This window comes from Cervus canadensis, chromosome 3 (genome assembly GCF_019320065.1).
Source record: "Cervus canadensis isolate Bull #8, Minnesota chromosome 3, ASM1932006v1, whole genome shotgun sequence".
In the NCBI taxonomy this organism is placed as follows: Eukaryota; Metazoa; Chordata; class Mammalia; order Artiodactyla; family Cervidae; genus Cervus; species Cervus canadensis.
The window spans coordinates 56,591,829-56,614,376 of record NC_057388.1 but is presented as its reverse complement, the minus strand read 5'-3'; the positions used below and the strand labels follow the sequence as shown (position 1 = coordinate 56,614,376).

At 40.8% G+C, this 22,548-nt stretch overlaps 1 protein-coding gene across 4 annotated transcripts in view; it reads right to left on the bottom strand.

The window, feature by feature from the left end:
• The window catches only part of ELMO1 (engulfment and cell motility 1), a 559,777-nt gene that overhangs the window by 422,472 nt on the left and 114,757 nt on the right, over positions 1-22,548 (bottom strand). For all 4 annotated transcript variants that reach the window (XM_043463190.1, XM_043463189.1, XM_043463192.1 and 1 more), the window contains 2 exons: positions 3,413-3,453; positions 2,298-2,370 (listed from right to left, as the gene is read on the bottom strand). In XM_043463190.1, the coding sequence (XP_043319125.1) occupies positions 2,298-2,370; positions 3,413-3,453 (114 nt within the window). The remainder of the gene's footprint in view (positions 1-2,297; positions 2,371-3,412; positions 3,454-22,548) is intronic.

The following is a 22,548-nucleotide window of genomic DNA, read 5'->3' as shown; positions in this document are numbered from 1 at the left end:
CCTAAATGAAACTTAGCATGTGACTTCTGTTCATGGTGCACAGTGCCTGGGACACTAGAGCCCCAAGTCTTCAGAAAAGTGGTCCCAGAGCAGTGTTCTCCCTAATGGTCCCTGAGTACCTGCATCAGAATTCCAGAGGGTCCTCACAGTGTAAAATCCTAGGCCATATCTAAGGCCCACCCATTCTGAGTCTCTGAGGTTGGGATCTGAGAAATCTCCATTTTAAAAAGACGCTCCCTGTGATGTTTATGTTCTCTGGTCTGAGAAGTCCATCCTTAGCAATCGCCAATACATTGAGGTCTCCTGACAGTGAAGACAGAAGATAGGACAGTCATCAGGGGACACAAACCAACATGGTTTATCAAAGGCAGAGCTGTTTGTGACTCAGTGGCTTTTGGGCCACAGCCTAGGGTATAAAACCAGCACAAAATACTTGTATTATATATGCGTGTGTGTGTGTGACCCAAGTTTTTCAGAAACAACATGGGTGATGTACTCTGGCCTACTCTATTATATTCCAATTTTTAATGTTATGGCAACCAACTAAATTGATTTCACTTCCCACTAATTGGTGGTGTTTGAAAAACTCTATTATAATATCTGTTGTCCTATATTTTTATCATTTAATAATTTTTAAAATTTTTCATGTAATATCCTAAATAGTAGAAGGCCATTCAGTCTTTTCCAATATACCCCCAAAGTCACAATATTTTAGTTACCTTTAAAGGGTGATTCAAGGTAAAGTGAGACAGTCTTCTGTTTAAGGGAATCAACAACAATGCATTCAACTGCTAGCATTTAACTTTTATTTATTTACATCCTCTTTATCTCAAAAATAGCATGCAGATTATATAAGTATAAAATAAATGAAAAATCTTAAGAAAGTGAAGCGAGAAAAAAAAAAAGACACAAAATTGAGTGTTTATGGAATAAATCAAAGGAATAAATACAAGTAATAAAGACAACATAGGCCAGGAAATCTAGTCTACATGTTAACTCTCAGCTTTCCTATCAGTGTGCAGAGGAAAATATGATCAGTTACGAAAATTCCAGGACCCATTTGGGAAGAATAAGCAATTTCTAAGAAGCATTTCCAGGCCTCTGGCTGTCTTCCCCTCAGGCTGGACTGAACACTTGTTGCCTTCCTCCCTTCCTCCTCAGTGTAGAGAGGGCAGTCACAGTGGGACAGACCCTATTAGTGCCTCCACCTTCCACCACCATTTGATTCACAGGGAAACTTAAGATCGCTCTAAGGTTTGGGACAAACAAAGCCAGGAGCCATAAGTCACTGATTCTCCCTTTTCTTGGAGCATTCTATATTCACTTCTGTCCCAGAGCTGACCAATTTATTGTGATCAAAACTGTTCACAGAGCCATCCCCTTCCTCCTCACCAAGCCCAGAAGGCTATCAGTTCCATGAGGACAATTTTGGCTCCTAGGCATATCAGTGAGCTCTCCATAAAACTGAGCTGAATATGAAACTTCTCCAGAAATTCCCAAAAGGAAAAGTCTAGCACAAAGATCTGAACTGGCTTCTTGGTTCTATGGTTTATCGCTCCTGAGATATTAGCCAAGCCATCTGACTGCTATGATTCAGTTTCTTATCTGTTAACCAAAGCCAATGCGGTTTCTACCACAGGTTAGTCGTGAGGATGAAATTAACAAACAGATGTAAGGAGGCCGGCCCAGTTTCTGGCACACAGCAGGTGCTCAATAAATGCTACTTTTCCCTTAACAGAAATCTCTAGGATATTAATTGTACTTGCTGCTAGAGCCACTGTAGTATTCACAATCCTTCTCTCACTTCCAAGTTTCCTAGTTAAAATCACCCATGAAGAAAGCAGAGTTCCCAAGAACCACAGAACACTAAATGCCTACATAATGCCACCTTCAAAATGGTTTTTGTCATTGTTTCAATAACTTAAAGCAGAGCTTAGAGGTTATTCTGGGGAAAAAAAAAGTCTGAGAAAGGGAAGCTTGACTAAGTCATTAAGTATCAAATAAATGCTTAAACCAAGCAATAAGGAAGAGAGATAATTAGTAAATTCACTGTTAGAAGGCAAATGCTGTTGCTAAAACAGAACACAGAAGCATATTTGGTCTTTACTCTTGAATGGGCTAAATATCCCCTTGTTAATACTAAAGTAGCGGTTGGTTGCTTTGCAGACTCTGTTTTCGTGGATGGTAGAGATGTAAAATTTAGACCAGCATGTTTAGTCTTGAGCAGAGAAAACATCAGCTATGTTTTAATTTCCTTTAAATATAAGTGTTCAGATTATACAACGTGGTTGACCTACCTTTTCTGTGATATAGAAGTTTGAACTATCAGCATGCTGCAGTGCAAAGTATTCATGGTTTGCAAGGGACCACCTGAAAAATGCAAGCAAAAGCTGAGTACAAAAACAAAAAAGGATCATTTTCAAGTTCATATGATAGAGTTAGGTGAACTTAGCACCCTGTGATTGGAACTGGGCCAGTACCCAAGATACACGCAGTGCAGTTCCTAAAACAAAATGACTTCAGCCCCGTTATCATGACCCTGAGACCAAGGTCTTATTCCAAGTCTATTGTTAACCCTTAAAGTATTTTATCTCCACAGCTTTGAGGGAGGGCTCATTAAATATAAAGTTCCATTCCTCTCTATAAAGAAGGAGTGAGTGGAGCAGAGAGAGGAAAACAAACGAAACGAATGCAATTTAAATTTTTGATAATTGTTACATTTCAGTTGTCTCTGTAGTCCACCATCCCCAATCAGTATGCTTGCTGTAGACTGGAACATTTCAGTTAAGGATTGTTGTTGTTTAGTCACTAAATCATGTCCCACTCTTCTGTGATCCCACAGACTAACTTGCCAGGCTCCTCTGTCCATTTTAGGATCACAGATCTTAAACAAATTCTAGGTAAAATTCTATTCATAGTTCTGCCTTAAAAATTAAAAAAACCTCAGGCAACTTCCATATGTATGGATTGTTAGAGCACCCCAAGAGAAGTAGGAAAGCTATCTTTGTGAAGTTCCATGTGGCAACACAACCACCCACTGACCTGTCTTTTAAATTATTTTATCTTCTGTGGGGACCTGAGTGGTCTTCTCATTTTATACCGGAAGAAGGGTGCACTTAACTTCGGGAACTTAGACTGCTTCCAGCTGAACAGGATGAATGAACCACATCTTTTCAAAGTAAATAAGATCAATCCCAATGTCCACATATCGGGACTTCTACACTTCCCACTCTTTGAGAAACAGAATGTTTTGGTAGAAAAGACATGGAAATATTACACAGTAATTCGTGCTGTCTTTAGGTAGGTCAAGTAGTGACTTAATGAGTAATATTTAATAATTGCATAAGAACATTTTATTTGCCTTTCAATATGCTGACTGGAGCTCCCTGGATAAATCCTGAGTAACACTTACCCATCACAGACTTCCTTTATTATTGCAGACAGTGGTTTTTTCTGAAAAATAGAAAAAAAGGAAATACTTTCTGTTAGTTTCATTTCATCATTTTAAGCTCTAAAAAAATAAAAAAGAAGAAGAAGAAGAGGCCTAATAAAGACACTTAAATAAGAACAATTTACATTTGCTATTCTTGGTTGTTGTCAGTGAGTTTGTTTTTCTCAAGGTAATAATCGACCAGCCATCACCACCAACTGCATTAATGATGTATTATCCTTGGGGTCCTTTTTTCTATACTTAGCATGCAAGTTGAACAAAATATACACCATATTTCACTTGAAAGGGGAAAGTGTTAGTCGCTCAGTCATGTCCAACTCTTTTCTATCTCATAGACTGTAGCCCTCCAGGCTCCTCTGTCCATGGAATTGTCCAGGCAAGAATACTGGAGCAGGTTGCCATTCCCTTCTCCAGAGGATCTTCCTGACCCTGGGATTGAAATCAGGTCTCCTGCATTGCAGGCAGATTCTTTACCATCTGAGCCACCAGGGACGCCCCAGTATTTAACTTAGCCACATTAAAATCAGGATGAAACATAGTTTTGGTCAAAGATCTCATAGGCAATAACAACCTACAAAGTCAACTGATCACCAGAATTCCTCAAGAGTAGTACATGGGTAGGGCAACCAGTAGTTTGGCTTTATGCAAACAAGCTTGGATGTAGAGTAATTTTATGAGAACATGAAGCAAATGGAGTATGAAGCATAGTGACATTGTTCCTACAAAGTACACAGAATTCTTCCCACAACTGTGGTCCTGGCAAATGTCAATCACGCAGCAGCTTGAGTGGGACACACTGGAGTAACGGGACCATGACACCACGTGTTGTGGTGTCAACTGGCGGCTGGCTACAGCTGCACTCTGGGCCTGACAGCCACAGCTGCGCTCTGCCTGCCTCCAGATAGAAAGAATGTAGTGAAGAGACACACACAGCTCATCTAGAGATGTCCAAACTCTTTCTGCTTTGGATGTAAACAGACCCCAGCTGTCTCCTGGGATGGGCAGGAGTGTGTCTACCAAAGGAACACATCACAGACAAGAAACAAACGGGGAAGAGAAATCAAAGAAATACAACACATGGTCCTGGATTTTCAAATACAACCACAGACTAGCATCGAAAACACTTTCTCCTCCCGTCCCTCTGGGCACTGTGGTATGGCAGAAGGAATTTGAATCAAGCAGAATTAGTTTAAAACCTAGCTGTGTCAACTTGCCTGCAGTGAGACTGACAACTTCCTTAATTTGCTGAACCACAACTAGCTTATCTGTAAAATGTGCAGAAGACCTACCCACTCCTCAGGGTTGTCATAAGAATTAAATGTATATTAAAATAAAGGGCAAAAGACTCAAAAAAGGGTTAGGGCTCCACTTCTTTACTCTCTCGTGTCACTAGCAGAGCTTGATTTCCTCTTTGCATCCTTGCCCTCGGACCCAATGTTGCCAGGTCCCCCTCTTGGTTAATTCCAAGCACTCCGTTCTTCATAGTCCTTTCTAAGGGCTTCAAGTCCCCAATAAAAGCTCCAGTGCTGCCCTCAGTGTTCCTCCAATGCTCTCCTGCACTCTGGAGCACCAGGGTCTATGACTAAGCCCACCACCATGTTTTCAAAAGAATGTCTGTCTACAACTCTAAATGCAGTGGGCAGAAGAGGGACAGAGAATTGTGGAGGGGTGGAAAGATAGTGCATATTAGCATCTTGAGTTAATCTCTTTTAGACTAAGATTAGAAATGGCGATTGGATTCGACAATGAAGTTACACGTTACACAACTTGAGGCCTTTGCAAGAACTTGTCCATTGTCTATGGCTCTGGCTGTGAGTCGAAAAGCAAATGTGCACTCCCAACCAAAAGAGAAAGGAGCTTTAGGAAAAAAACTCCTTCCGTAAGTTGAGAATTTTGCACTTCCAGCTGTCAGAGACCTCTCCAGGCTATTAGCATTTCATGAGGACCTACCAGTCTCCTAGATTAACTGCAGCAGCTCAGATGGTAAAGAATCTGCCTGCAATGCAGGAGCCCTGGGTTCAATCCCTGGGTTGGGAAGATCCCCTGGAGAAGGGAATGGCAACCCACTCCAGTATTCTTACCTGGGAAATCCCATGGACAGAGGAGGAGCCTGGCAGGCTACAGTCCATGAAGTCGCAAAGAGTTGGACACAACTGAATGACTAACACTTATTTACCTACCAGTCTCCTAACTCCCCCAATCTTCTTGCATCCTCAAAACTAAAATATAAATAACAGGGTCAGATTTCAGACTTAGATTATATTGAAAGGACAGATCGAGCCAAGGAATATTGCTAATGATGTAGGAGAAGGCATTTAAATTACTGCTTTCAGAATGGGAATTCTTAAAGTCTAGGTAACTTAGAGGAATTCCTCAGATTTTAATCCAGGTCTGATTCATAGTTTCAGAGTCAAATTTGAAAAGATAGAAGTGGGCTTCTAGAACTATTATATCTAGAACATTCTGAAGTTGGCTATATGAAAGGAGTAATGACCTGGAAGAACAAAGTTTAGAGATTTAATAGAGAAAGATGAGAGAAAAACTTTAAACCCCAGAGGAAAAGGACTCACAGTTAACAACTGCAGCCTCCCCAGTTAAAATGAATGCTGTGTAAGCTCAGGGCTGGTCCTGCATCCTACACCTGTCCCCTCCCTTCTTTACATGTTCCAATGAAACTCTGAACTCCACCACCCACACCTAATTCCAATGACTTCACAATTTTCATCTCCCTTAGTTCATCCACATTTTTAATGTCATTACTACCTTCTTTTTGAAACCATCTTTCCAGAGTTGCTGTATTTCCTTCCAGCTCCTACCGTTATAAGCAACAATCGTTTGATAAAATCCAAGAGATCCTTCTTATTTGTTTTACTTCTAACTTCAGATTTATATTCCTATCTCTTCTGTTTTCATTCAACTGGTCAGTTCCTCATTCATTTCAACTGTCCCAGGTCTGTAATCTGATCCCACTCTTAGAAATCTCTGGCAGTTTGTTAGAACCAGCATGTTAACTCTCCTTCAAGCATCTTATTAAATGTACAAACAAAAATCATTACGCTCACCATTCCCTAAACCAATAATAGCGTGTCCCCACCCCCAAATTCTCGCCATCTCAGTCATGATTTTCTCTGTCTCACTATGACACCCCTACAGCCCAGAGCATCATTAACCTTTATTTCTTCACCCTCCAGGTCTGATTTGTTACAGGTGGTATTACATCTTCCTCTGTGACATTCATATCATTACTTTTCACCTCCTCCAAATTGCTCTTCTAAAATCTTGGCATTCCTCATTCCAACTCCTACCAGATAAATCATACCCCAGTTCTATCACTCTTAATTCTGCTTCCTCAGCCCCAGGGCCTTTCCTGAGGAACAGCCCATCATTAAAAGCATTAACTACTTGCCATAAATTTCCAATCAAACACTCCACTGGCCTATCAAACACAGATTCCTATCTTGCATTAGTTCCTATATTTGAATCACCTCCATCTAGTAGTTCTTTCATGTAGATTTCTAGAGAACTTATCTTTGCCTTCTCTATTCTGTGATAAACAGATTTTTACAAGACTCTGAGTCTCATCATTACTTCATCAAAACCTCTCTCTGCTTCATCCCTTGCATACCTAACTACCACCTTTGGCTAAGAATTCTCAGGATCCTGGCATCAGATTCTTGCAAATGAGTCTTTACATCACCAGTTTCCTTCTTTCTAATCCCCACATTAATTATAATTAGGTAAAATTAGACTTTCCCCATAAACTTTGCTCATGTTGTTCTTTTGCTGCAATATCCACCATAGATCTTCAATGACCATCACCTGTATTGTAGAAATCTCTTAGCTTGTCATCCACGGCCTTCCACAATCTGGTCTCAAGCAATCAAACTGCCTACTAATGTTGTACATGTTCCCCATGCTTTTGGATTAGCTAACGACTCATCCAAAAATTCCCACACCCACACTTTTACTTTATGCCATTTTTTAAATATTATTTTTGGCTGTGCTAGGTCTTCATTGCTGTGAAGGCTTTTCCCTAGTTGCAGCAAGTGGGGGCTACTCTCTAGTTGTGATGTGCAGGTTTCTCTCTGTGGTGGCTTCTCTTGTTGCAGAAAAGAGCTCTAGGGCTCGTGGGTTTAATAGTTGCCACTCCTGGGCTCTAGAACATGAGCTCCATAGTTGTGGCACATAGGTTTAGTTGCTCCACCGCATGGTGGGATCTTCCTGGATCAGGGATCAAACTCATGTCTCCTGAATTGGCAGGTAAATTCTTTACCACTGAGCCACCAGGGAAGCCCCAGTGTTCAGGCACTAACGTTGTGCCCGACTCTTTGTGACCCCATGGACTGTGGCACGCCAGGCTCCTCTGAACTTCCACCATCTCTCAGAGTTTGCTCAGATTTATGTCCATTGAGTCAGTGATCTCAACGTCTGTTGGCCCTTTCTGCTCCTGCCTTCAGTCTTTCCCAGCATCAGGGTCTTTTCCAGTGAGTTGGCTCTTTGCATCAGGTGGCCAAAGTATTGGAGCTTCAGCTTTAGCATCAGTCTTTCCAATGAATATTCAGGGTTGATTTCCTCTGGGATTGACTGATTGGATCTCCTTGCAGTCCAAAGGACTCTCAAGAGTCTTCTCCAACACCACAGTTCAAAAGCATCAATTCTTCAGCACTCAGCTTTCTTTACAGTCCAACTCTCACATCCATACATGACTACTGGAAAAATGATAGCTTTGACTAGATGGACCTTTGTTGGCAACAAAGTCCCTCTATACTTAACACATTAAATGAATCACTCCTAAGGACCTAGTATATCTGTCTAATTTTCTTGTCCCTTGAAAACAAGATATCTCAATTCATCTTTGTAACCTTCTCCACCCCTCAGTACTAGTTGCACAGTTCACAGATGCTAACAGGATGTAAGAGGAAACTCAATACATTTCTGTTAAATGGAAAATTCACTTTATTTTTTTTTTTTTAAAAAAAGAACCAATAGAAAAGCCTTGAGTATAAAAGTAAACCATTTCCTAAATGTCCATCAATAGATGAATTGATAAAGATGTGGTACATATATACAATGGAATATTACTTAGCCATAAAAAGAATGAAATTGAGTCATTTGTAGAGATATGGATCAACCTAGAGAGTTTCATACAGAGTGAAGTAAGTCAGAAAAATAAGTACTGTATATTAACACATATATGTGAAATCTAGAATAATAGTACATATGAACCTGTTTGCAAGGCAAACATAGAGACACACATGCAGAAAACAAATGTGTAGACACCACAGTGAGGGGAGAAATGGGGGGTGGGATGACTTGAGAGATTGGGATTGACATATATACTATGACTACTACGTATAAAATAGGTAACAAATGAGAACCTATTTCTAATGGAGAATCTTCGTTGGAAGGACTGATGCTGAAACTGAAGCTCCAATACTGTGGCCACCTGATGTGAAGAACTGACTCATTGGAAAAGACCCTGTTGCTGGGAAAGACTGAAGGCAGGAGGAGAAGGGGACAACAGAGGATGAGATGCTATTCAACTGGATAGCATCACCGACTCAATGGACACGAGTTTGAGGAAACTCCAGGAGATAGTGGAGTCAGAGGAGCTTGGCCTGCTACAGTCCATAGGGTTGCAAAGAGTCGGACAGGACTGAAACAACTTAGCACACACACACACGTGTATACATATAGCTGACTCACTCTGCTGTACAACAGAAACTAACACAACATTTTAAAGCAAGTATATACTCCAATAAGAAATAAGAAAAAATGATCAATGAATATTAAAAAGCAAAGCAAAAGAAAACAAACAACCAACAACATCAAAGTAAACCATTTCAAAGTACAGCCTGGATTAATCGGCACAAATCACACTTCCTACCGTGTAAACCACTGTGGGGTGGCTATAGGCAGCTGCTCACATGTGCAGGTGGTCACCACTCCCCACACAGACCACTCTTGTGATTCACAGCTTGGGTGAGCACTGAGCCAGCCAGCTGATGAGGAGTATAATTCAACAGGTGATAAAACAGATACCAATCAAATGACTGTCACCATCCTTTAGCAAGGCCACACAGGTGAGCAGGAGCTATTGCTGTAAATGGGGATGGAACGAGATACTCCCAAATACACTATTTTGGTAGCAGTGCTTTGCTCACTTTTTATATAAACCTTCAATTTGACATGAGCTCCTTGCTTGACTTAAATTCTAAACTAAAGTTTGGCTCTATGTTTTAGTTAATATTTGTTCAGGTTACATAAGGTGTTTTTATGATAATACAAGTTTCACCTGAGGAAAAGAAAGCTTCCAAGACATGCTTGGAAATTCACTAAAACTTGGGAGTAGGGTGACAAGTGCATTGCCTTGGTAGCTTTCTATGGACCCACGTAATATTTGCCTTTCATCTCATTGAGAGAAAAACCCAGAAGTAAAGAAAATTTGATCTAAAAGGATAAAAACTGGTTCTTCTCTCTTTGAGTCCATAAACCACAAAGGAACTAAAATAAATTCTATACTCTATAGGAATATATCTCCACATAAAATATCGAGGCAAAATTATTTTAATTGCCTGAGCATGTTTTTGTAACTTAACAAAAATCATAACTAAATCCCTTAAGCTTTTTGTTTTAAAGGTCAAATCAGCCTTCTCAGACTCAGTAATGAACTAAGATGGAAAGAATAGAAATGTTTTTAATGATAACCCAGAGGGTTAGTCAGTTACCAGATTTCCAAGTGCAGGTGACTAGGGATTAAATAGACTCTACTTGTTTCCTTTAGCAATGGTGAGGTCATCATTCACTACATGAAAGTATTTCTTCTCTTTATACTAATTTGAGAAAATTTCAATAATGACACAAATATTTTTATTTATCAAACAAAGTATGCATTTCCAAATGAATTTTACTGTCATAGTACCATGTGCCAACAATTATATTCATGCAGTAAATAAGATCTTTGTTGCTGGGTTTGTTTTTTTAAATGTATCCCTCCCTTTTAAACTCTTACTCTCCAAAAGAATTCCTTTATTCAACTTAATTTATCATACACTACATCCAGAAAGCAAATTTCCAATACAAAAAGACTTTTATTTACCTCTCATAAAATCACCTAGATTCCTGAGAATGGTCAAATTCACTAGTAATTAGCTTGTGATCTATATCTCTGCCTCTGTCCTCACATGGTGTTCTCTCCTCTTCTTACAAGGATGTAGGGCCCACTCTAAATCCAGGGTGATTCCATCACAAGATACACAATTATATATGTAAAACCCTTTTTTCAAATAAGGGCATCTTTTCATATTCCATGTGTTATAATTTGGATACCTTTGGGGTCACTGTTAAAACTATTGCAACTGGGTAAGAAAAAAAAATTATTTATTAAAGGATTAGAGAGAAAAGAGAATGCACCCTTTTCTCTCTAATCCTTAAAGTGGGTGTTGGTCCTTCACTTCTCTTCCTAAACTCTCTCTTGCTTTGAATGAGATGCCATTATCCTAAATCCCTGAATCCATGCCTCCCACTATGACCCCTCTTCTAAGGTCTGATCCTGCATTCCAAACAACCCCTGGTGCGGATCCACGTGCACGTCCTGCCACCTCTTCAAGGTTAGCACTGCATGCTCTTCCTCACTAAACCAGATCCTCCTCCTGTCTCACTTTTATCTCAAGAAAAAAAAATTTTATATATATATATACACATATATATATGTATTTATATCTGACTCTCCCCACCCAAAGCTCATGGTTCCTTTCAGACATGAGAGGACCCCCAGCAGAAACATCCTTGGGAACCCCCAGTTGTTTACATCAGAGGCTGTGGAGTCCAGCCTGCCTTGAGGCACGTTCCCCGGACACCGCCCAGCTGTTGTCCCTCGTCAGTGTCCCTCGCTGATGAGGGCAGTTCCCATTAAACCACCTGTTCCTGCCTGTTGGCAGGGCACCTGGCCTGGGGTACTATGCGACCCAAACGCTCACCTCAGAGCTCGCACGTCCCCTCTGCCCACATTGCTGCCTCGACACTGGCCTGTGCAGGCTGGTATCTCCCTCATCTGAAGTGATACACATTTGTCAGCAGCCATAAACTGTGGGCTGCCGTTCCTACTTCTGATATCCACTTCTCAGGCTCATGTCTGTCCTAAAAAGAGCATCGCATCAAAGAAAGCTTGGATTCTTTGAAACCTTATTTATTTCAAATGTTTTTAAAGATATGGGGTGGGGATATGCTTATGAGATAGCAGTAGGGACACCAGAAAAGCTCTCAGAACGCTGAATTTTTTTATCAACAACTTGCTTTTCTATACCTTACCCCAACTATGAGCACTGGAATAACTTTAGAAAATGATTTCCTGGGGTAGAACCCCAACTTCTGAAGCCCCTGGTTTTGTAGCTTTAGGCTTACTACTTCTCCTCTCAATGTTTCCATTTTCTTTTCTGAAAATAAAAGTAGCACCTCGCACATTGTAGGGTAGTGAAGACTAATTGAGAGGATGTTATATCAAACCCTCAAAACTGCACTGGTACACAGCCAGGCACTGGATACATGTTACCTCTGAATAGGTTCTTTCATTCCATGTATCCAGCTTGGACACTTTGCAGGTACTTTCTTTAAATGTTGGTTAAGAACATTAAATACATGAATGAATGAATATCCAGTTCTTCCTCCTTCCTGGAGTGACTCCAGTCCCCAGTGCTGCCTTTGGCACTCATCTCATCCTGTTCTTTACTCTTCAATGCATTTTTGTTTCCTCTGCCAACCAGATTATACACATTTGGAGGGAGACACTGCCTCTGAGACTCACCTCTGTCACCTCCCAAGCAAATGGCTGCTAGGCTACAAGGCATGCAATTAATGAACTTTTTTTTTTTATTAAAAACACATCTTTTTTCAGACTTTCAGCTTCTTTCCCTTTCTTCTGCTCTCTTCCAACTGCCTCTGAAGCTCAGGCAGCAGCTAAAGATGGAAGACAGCAAGAGAAAGACAGGAGCAGTCTCCCATCACCACCACGTAGCCGCTCTGCCAGAGGGCCATTGTCAGACAGCCCTGTAATTGCAAAACCATTTTCCACCAAGACTGAAAGTTCTTGGTCCCAGACTATTATAAAGACTTTCTCCAGTGCTTTAAAAGAATGTGACAGATGCTTTGTTTTGACACTTTGAGGTGGTACAGCACAGCACTTGGGATTTTTACTTTCTTTTACAGATGGAAATTCATTGAACATATTCTGCCCAGCAGTTATGAGTAATGTTGGTCCAGAAAGAAAAGAAATCCAGCTCCTAAATGTCAGGACACCTCTGAGAAGGGATATATGCATGTTGACTAAGATGTAGCCTACAATGTGACTTGGAGAAACTTTCAGGTGCAATAAATAATCCATCTAGTTCCTGGAGGTGCCTCCTGACACCATGTCAAAAACACCAGTCATTTTTATAACAGCTTTATTCTTCCTCCAATGAACCTGGTGACTGCCCTCCATGCTTCCAACCATATACCTTTACTATGGAGGAATCAGATGTCTCTGAGAGGTGTGTATGAATATTCTGTTTTCCTAATAGCTGCTTAAATAACCTGAAAGTTAATGACAAAACCACACTTCCCTGAGGCAAATTTATTAATAGCTGGTTCTTGGAAAGCAAACATTTTGACAACAATTCCAATGGGAATCACTGACATAAGATTCCAGTGACTGTTAGAGATGACAAAGGCAGGGGGTGTGGGGGAAAGGACTCACAACTCCGTCTCCAAAGCAGTAAAAACTATGTATCCCATTAATTTTAAAACTAGAAAGATGATACACTATGACACCTTTTTCTCAACAGACGATTTGTTTCAAAAATAGTTTACTAAAAATGACTTGTTTCAAGCTTTATGAATCTAATTAAATATTAGATTCAGCAAGACCAAGTGTAATCTTTGCATCATAAAAATCACCGGACTATGTAAATGAGCAGACACAAAAAATAATTAGTGCTCTCATTAGTAATGAGTTAAAGAGGAGGAGAAGGTCCTCTTTCTCTTTCAGGTTCTCTGATATACTTCTGCTGAGCAGAAACTGTGTTCCCCTTCAATTGGAAGCAATTTTAGAAAATGACAAAAATGTAGAGATGAACAATGCAAAAATAAAACCCTATTCACATCAATTATCTATTCTGAGTCTTCTTCCTTCTTCCTGACAATTTTACATTGTCCTAATACCAATGTTGCTACGGATATAATTTTTTTTCCAAATTTCAATATCTCAGGCAGCAAAAACAACAACTTTGCCAACTACTATATCCTTCTCTACCTTCCTTAATATCTGTCTTTTCCAAGAAGTACTCCCATATAATTCCAGCCTGTCTGGTGGGCCATTTCATTCCACCACACCTTGAGTCAGTTCAGTTCAGTTCAGTCACTCAGTCGTGTCCAACTCTTTGGGAACCCATGAACTGCAGCATGCCAGGCTTCCCTGTCCATCACCAACGCCCAGAACTTGCTCAAACTCATGTCCATTGAATCAGTGATGCCATCCAACCATCTCATCCTCTGTTGTCCCCTTCTATTTTGCATTCAATCTTTCCCAGCATCAGGGTCTTTTCAAATGAGTCAGTTCTTCACATCAGGTGGCCAAAGTATTGGAGTTTCAGCTTCAACATCAGTCTTTCCAATGAATATTCAGGACTGATTTCCTTTAGGATGGACTGGTTGGATCTCCTTGCAGTCCAAGGGACTCGAAAGCATTTTCTTCAACACCACAGTTCAAAAGCATCAATTATTCAGCGCTCAGCTTTCTTTATAGTCCAACTCTCACATCCATCCATACATGACTACTGGAAAAACCATAGCTTTGACTAGATGGACTTTTGTTAGCAAAGTAATGTCTCTGCTTTTTAATATGCTGTCTAGGTTGGTCATAACTTTTCTTCCAAGGAGCAAGCATCTTTTAATTTCATGGCTGCAGCCACCATCTGCAGTGATTTTGGAGTCCCCCAAAATAAACTCTGTCATTGTTTCCACTGTTTCCCCATCTATTTGCCATGCAGTGATGGGACCAAATGCCATGATTTTAGTTTTCTGAATGTGAGCCTTAAGCCAACTTTTTCACTCTCCTCTTTCACTTTCATCAAGAGGCTCTTTAGTTCTTCTTCAGTTTCTGCCATAAGGGTGGTGTCATCTGCATACCTGAGGTTATCAATATTTCTCCATCAATCTTTTTTTTTTTTCTCTCCATCAGTCTTGATTCCAACTTGTGCTTCATCCAGCCCCACATTTCTCATGATGTACTCTGCATATAAGTTAAATGAGCAGGGTGACAATACACAGCCTTGACGTACTCCTTTCCCGATTTGGAACCAGTCTGTTGTTCCATGTCCAGTTCTAAATGTTGCTTTTTATGGATTTCTCAGGAGGCAGATCAGGTGGTCTGGTATTCCCATCTCTTGAAGAATTCTCCACAGTTTGTAGTGATCCACACAGTCAAAAGCTTTGGCATAGTCAATAAAGCAGAAGTGGGTGCTTTTCTGGAACTCTCTTTCTTTTTCAATGATCCAAGCGATGTCGGCAATTTGATCTCTTTGAACCAGAGATCAAATTGCCTTGAGTGAAGTGTTCTCTTTTATATGGAAATGAGTGAGTGATTCACTCTGTGACTCAATTCAGGTCCCAAGGTCTGCCTACCTTCTCTTCTATGAAACAGTCTACTTATTTGTGTTAAGCTCATATGTGGAAGGTTAATCCTATTTATGTGCATGGTATGAGAGTACTGATAAAAAGTCAGACAAGCCTGATAGAATAAACAGAAATGACTGCTGACTCTGATGGATAAGATAATAGCAGGCCAGATGGGTAGATACAAAAAAGCCAGATAAGCTCTGGAGGCAAAGCAGGGTTCAAGTTCAATTTAAACACAGGATTATGAATGTGTATCAAATGCGAAGAAACTGACATTGGACGTAAGACAGCTGTCAAAAGAATACTAAGTCGTGGCAAAGAGAGTTTTAAGAAGTAAGTTCACCTTTTTTTTAACTTTTTAGTTCCCCGTCTTCTACTTCTCGTCTCTGTGTGCCATGTAGTTGGTTTACTGTTTGTGAGAGTGGATGCGCTAGCACCAGTTCACCCTTCTTTTTGAAAAAATTTATTTATTTGGTTGCATTGTGTCTTAGTTGTGACACACGGGCTTAGTTGCCCCCAGCACCTGGGATCTTAGTTCCCTGACCAGGGATCAAACCCGCGTTCCTTGCATTGGCATGCAGGTTCTTAACCACCAGGGAAGTCCCCCATCCTTCTCTCTTCAGTGGTGATGGATGTGCTGAGAAACGTGCCAGCAAGTAGTGGAGAAACATGGGCTTCTAAGTCTCAATATACGTCCCATGAGTGTGACCACGGCTACCTGAGGCTAAACCACAGCCTGGAAGGACGATAAAACAGGCTATTCTGGAAGGGTCTGAAACAGGCAAACGTATGACTACATCAAGAACTTTTAAAATTGCCCTACCTTTGATATATCATTAACCCAGACGTTCATTGTCTATCATCACTTGGTCAGCCCTTCTGATAATAATGATAATAGCAATAACTACCATTTACTAAGTGACTACCATATCCCCCCTGCAAGATGATGTTACTAAGCCTACATTACAAATGAGAAAACTGTATGAGGATCTCAAGATGTTAAGTAGCTTGCTCACTTGTCTCACTTCTTCTTGTCTCCTCTGTCACCATCCTGTGCTGTCCTAAGTCACTTCAGTCATGCCTGACTGTGCATCACTATGGACTGTAGCCCACCGGACTCCTCTGTCCATGGGATTCTCCAGGCAAGAACACTGAAGTGGGTTGCCATTCCCTTCTCCAGGTCACTATCCTAGGCCATGACATAATTATTTCTCACTTGGGCTACTGCAACTAATTACTGTCTAACTAATCTCTCTTACTTAATTTTATTTCTCACAAAACAGTTCTTAAATTTTGACCCTCTAAAAATGCAAACCACACCATGTGCAGTGAAACCTGCTGCTTCGAAACATTCCCTCTTTTTCATGACTCTTGGACAGAGTATTGAGTCCATACAGTTCCTCATGACACACCCTCTATCCATCCAGCAGGCCAAATCCAGAGCCCCATGTGGAATTCCTTTCAACTCCAAAGAAGGAAGGTATTAGGCAGGATCTCAAATATTACCTCTCCACCATTTCTTCCATTCTCGTTCTTTATTAGTAGAATTGCCAATTAGACACAGGATGGGACTTCTTAACCTGGCCTTTCAAGATAACTTCACATTTGTATTTTTTTTCCTTTATCTTTTGGAATATATTCTGGATATATTCCTTATTTCCAACCTCCAAGTTACTGGTTCTCTCTTTAGCCAAACCCACTGTAGAATAACTATGTGTTTTACTGCTTTCTTCCTGTTGTAGAGTTTTTCTTACATTTTATTTATTACTTTTACATTTCTGAGATTTTCAATTGCTTCTTTCTCAAATTTATCTATTCTCAATTTATGTCTACCTATTTGATGTGTGTAATTTCCTGTTTGTGAAGATACTATTCTCTCTCTTTTAAAGTTCTTCCTTTGAGGGCCCATGACATACTTATTTTTAAGTCCTCCCCTGAGCGCTACGTTCGTCTACATTTACCAGATGGAACAGAGTCACCTGGAGCAGCAGCAGCCTATGTCATAAAGAGGGAGCAAATGTAAGTTTTCTGAGGTAACTGACTACATAGAAAAGCTGAGGGAAAGAGAAGAATCTAGGAAGACATGTAGTTTCATCTTTAGCAAACTGGGTATATGTTCATATGTCACTGAGAAAAGAAAATATTAAGGAAAGTAAAACTGCACAGGTTTGAGGGTGGAAGGAATAATGAGGATGGATTTTGACTATGTTGAGTTTGAGGTGCAAGGGGCATCTAGATGGTCAAAACAAGTAACAGATAGGCAGTTGTTCATATGGGTCAGGAGGTCAAGAATGATGTGACAGTGGAAATTATGAGCATCTTACGGTGATAAGGCTCATGAATGCAAATAGATCGCCACAAACTTGTTCCAGTGTAATGACACATCTATAATCATTCTGAAAATTGATATAGCTTATCTCAAAGTCATTTGGCTATCTTTTGATTATGGAATGCTTTGATGGAAGGATAAAAACAGATCTTCATGAAGTCAATTCATAAGATAAAACAATATATTTAGAATGCGTGGTGGGGACAAGGGGAGAGATATTCTTCTCACAGGACCACTCCTTTCATCAGTTCAGTTCAGTCGCTCAGTCGTGTCCGACTCTCTGCAACCCCGTGAATCACAGCACGCCAGGCCTCCCTGTCCATCACCAACTCCCGGAGTCTACCCAAACCCATGTCCATCAAGTTGGTGATGCCATCCAGCCATCTCATCCTCTGTTGTCCCCTTCTCCTCCTGCCCCCAATCCTTCCCAGCATCAGGGTCTTTTCCAATGAATCAACTTTTCACATGAGGTGGCCAAAGTTTTGGAGTTTCAGGCACTGTCCTAGGCATTGGGACCACACTTGGCCTGTGCAGAGCATCACATAATGAATAAGTGAAGCCATATGGACTGTTACAAATGCATATAACAAGGGCCTTCATCTGAACTGATAAATCAGATGACTTTTAAGGAGTTTACATTTCATCTGGGATCAAGAGGGAATGGGAGTTCGATGAGCAGAGAAATGAAGGGATGGTAACTTCCAGTTAAAAGAAAAATCATGTTTGTAAATGCTCTGAGAAGTGTGCAGTTATGAGAGAACAAAAAAATTCAGTTATAGTTAGAACCAAGATAGGAGTTTTGTGGAAGCTGCAATAACTCTAAGCAAAGCTGGTGAGGTGAGCAAAGGCTGGGGAGAGCAGGCTGGTAGTAACCATAGCCAGAACGTCTGGATTCTATTCTAAGTGCGGTGGGAAAGCAATGAAGGTTGCTAGGCTTGGGAGAATGCATTAGAGGGGAAGTAAGAGTGGTGAGCAGGAGGCCAGCCGAGAAGGCAAGTGGAGGCAAGCGAGAGTAGTGAGGATGGACAAAAGGTAGACAGAATCAAAAACCATTGAGGAGGTAAATTCCACAGGATTTGCTATTTGAGAGACTTTAGGAGTTGCAGGGGAGGTGGTCCAGCACCATGGTGGTCACTGACTCAGAGGATTCATGAGTACATCTGATGGAAATTCTAGAAAAAAAACAAACCAGAAAAGCACATATTTTTTTTCCCTGAGGCTGCTCTCATTCCTGAGACATTCTGGGCACCTTGCACAGGTCTACACATCCCTAGAGACAAAGTGCAAGCTGCCTTTCTCTAGAACAAAGCACCTTTTTATGAGAACCCAGAGTCCTGCTTAATGCTGAAAGCTACATATTTATATACCCCACCACAAACTGCCAGTTGACCTAACAGGAAAACGAAGTACATAGTGTGACATACACGAACGGTCTAGAAATGTGAGATGTCTTAGTCATCAAAATCTTAAGGAAACATGGTTGATAAAAGGTTCTGTCCTTGAGTTACCCAATCTGCTCTTAGTGACAGAGTTGAGGAAGGGAAGTAGACAGGGGAGAATATCACCCCTACCTACCTAGAAAGCAAACTGAAATCTGCAGTTCATCTTCGGAGAAAACGTAGAAGGCTAGAGTTCATGCTTGTGCAATTAACCTGGGTTCTCAGCTGAGGGGAAACATGTTTTCCATCTTTCTCCTCCAAAGCATGGCAAATTCTAAGATTTTAAGAGATTATTCACACTCTCACATACAAAGGGAGAGAGCTAAAACCAGAAAGGGAAGTTCTTTCGTCACTTTATATTAAAGGAAGTTTAAGAAATAGCTGTTAGATACCAAATCCAACAGTTGCAAAAATCAGATGAGCCATGACTTCTCCTGTCTCAGTATCATTCTACCTGGTTATGACAGCACAAAACCCAGCAGTGTTAACATCACACAGGCTTCAACACACTTTTCTTAAGCAGGACCAAATAAGCTCTCGAAAGTGTCATGTTTGTATTCTTTATAAAGTAAGAAAAAGCGAAGAACTATTAGGGCCATTTTACTTAAGGAAGCATTAAGGACTCCCTAAACATTACTGAGGGAGCCAGAGGCAGCACCAGCAGAGAGAAATATAAAGGACCGCACAACAATAATTTCTAAATCTAGGTCCAAGAACATCAGCATTACTACGGAGCTTGAAGAAACAGGAATCCCCAGCTCTTGAACCACATCTACAAATAATCCTCTCTGTGTTCAACATGTGTCATAAACAATTCAGATGCAGAACCAAGCTTGGAGCCACTGAGTTAGTCCCTCCTTGATAAGAGGAAATGTGTCCACCACCCAGGGGACCTTGGCAATGTCTGGAGACACTGCTGGTTGTCACAGACGGGGGAAGGAATGCCACCGGCATCTAGTGGGTAAAAGCCAGGATACTGCTAAAATCCTAAAATGCAAAGCACAGCCCACAAAACTCAGAACTCTCCAGTCTAAAATGTCAGTAGTGCTGAAATTGAGAAAGTCCAGTGTAATACAACCACTCAGGAAAGAAGAGTCCAGAACAGGCACAAGACTTTTCATTTCTGCAGGGCAAGGGTAGAACCTTGCTTTCCAGAAATTCAGTCTCATTTTCTTGATTCTATGGGATCTTTTCTTATTATGATCACTGTGGCAAAACACACATTACATTAAAATTACAATCTTAACTATTTTTAAACATACTGTTCAGCAGTGTTAAATACACTCAAATTGTGTATTCTATGTGATTGCAAAGAAGTCAAGAGATACCTGGAGTAACAGGCAAATTTGGCCCTGGAGTATAAAACGAAGCAGGGCAAAGGCTAACAGAGTTTTGTTAAGAGAACACCCTGGTCATAGCAAACACCGTCTTCCAACAACACAAGAGAAGACTCTACACATGGACATCACCTGATTGTCAACACCAAAATCAGACTGATTATATTCTTTGCAGCCAAAGATGGAGAAGCTCTATACAGTCAGCAAAAACAAGACCAGGAGCTGACTGTGTCTTAGATCATGAACGCCTTACTGACAAATTCAGACTTAAATTGAAGAAAGTAGGGAAAACCACTAGACCATTCAGGTATGACCTAAATCAAATCCCTTATGACTATACAGTGGAAGTGACAAGTAGATTCAAGAGATTAGATCTGATAGACAGTCAATCCTGAAGGAAATCAGTCCTGAATATTAATTGGAAGGACTGATGCTGAATCCAAAACTCCAATACTTGGGCCACCTGATGCGAAGAACTGACTCACTGGAAAAGACCCTGATGCTGGGAAAGATTGAAGGCAGGAGGAGAAGGGGACGACAGAGGATGAGATGGTTGGATGGTGTCACCAACTCAATGGAAATGAGTTTGAGTAAGCTCCAGGAGTTGGTGATGGACAGGGAAACCTGGTGTGCTGCAGTCCATGGGGTCAAAAAGAGTTGGACACAACTGAGCAACTGAAATGAACTGAACATGATTGCATCTGAATTCAAAATCTTCATTTGGAGTTCAACTGTTGTTTTAGTTCACCAGGCTCTCAATATTTAAAAGTCTTGGGAATTACAGGTTTTTAGGCTTGAAGAGATTAACTTTAATGCACTTAAGGAAAAGTTTGTATTATTGGTTCCAGTCTTGTTTGAAACATAAGAAAATGGTTCTATTTCATGTATGACCCTGAAAAAAAAATCATAATTGGCTCCTAATGATTATTAAGCAGGGCGCTGAGTGACTACCTCACTGAATCCCCACAAAGTCAGGAAGGACCTAAGAATATTGACAGTTCACCCTTACAAAGCAGGAAGCGTGTCCCCTGCCACACACCACTTAGTGGCAATCCAGATTTTGAGTCCAAATAAGCCCATCCAAAGGCTGTGCCTGTAAGCACCAGGCCAGTCTGCCTCTCCCAGTGTCCAACCCCAAAGAAACCCCCATGTTTCAAGGCTCTGTCTCATTTCAGGTGGGCTCCTTCAATGATAACCCAGACCATTCACCATCCTTTCCCTAGTTTTTAAATAAATTCAGACTTGGCTTTCATCATACAACGTGTCCCTGGAAGTCACGTGGTCAGTGGATGGAGGAGGCAAGTTGGCAGCGGTAGAAGTGTCTGTTTAAACGAGGCTATTGTTACTGGTGTGAGCCATTAAATGCAGCCACAAGGGATAGAGAGACCCAAACAGAACTACCGAACACACGAAATGAGACCAACAGAGAAGGACAAATACTGGTTTGATCCCTGAGTCGGGAAGGTACCTGGAGGGGGCAAACCACTCCGGTACTCTTGCCTGGAGAATCCCCATGGACAGAGGAGCCTGGGGAGCTACAGTCCATAGGTCCATGAGTCAAACACAACTGAAGTGACTAAGCACACACACAATATCACCCATATGTGGAATCTAAAACAAAAACAAAAAAAAAAAATTCAATTTCATAGAAATAGAGGGTAAAAAAGAAGTTGCCAGAGGTTGGCGAGTGAGGGAAATATGAAGAGACTGGTCAAAGCATACAAACTTTCAGCTGTAAGATGAACATGGCCTGAGGATTTAATATAAAACATGCTGACTACAGTTGATAATACGGTACTGTATGATTGAAACTGTCTAAGAGAATAGAACTTAATTATTTTCCCAACTTCCCTGGTGGCCCAGTGGCTAAAACTCTGCGCTTCCAGCAGAGGGGGCGCAGGGTTTGGTTTCTGTTCAGGGAAGTAGACCCCACATGCCACAAATGAAGACTGAAGAGCCTGCATGCTGCAACTAAGGCTTGGCAGCCAAGTAAATAAATAAATATTTTTAGAGAAAAAGAAGTGAATTGTTCTCACCATATGTCAATTGTCCCTCAATAAAGCTGAAATGAAATTTAAAAAAGAACTACTGAACAGATTTATGATTTAGTACAAATGGCCTGAATTTTTTAGTGTCACCCAAATCTGGATTCAAATCAATAACATCCTATCTGTGTAATCTCAGGTAACTCAGAAAAATTATGAAATGAGAAGTGTAAAAGCCTGCCCTGCTGGGCTTTAGGAAGGGGATGAAGTACTCCATGCAGGGGACTTATGACACTGCCTGGCACATCATATGTGCTAATTGGATGGTATACATTATTATTAATATTACCACTAT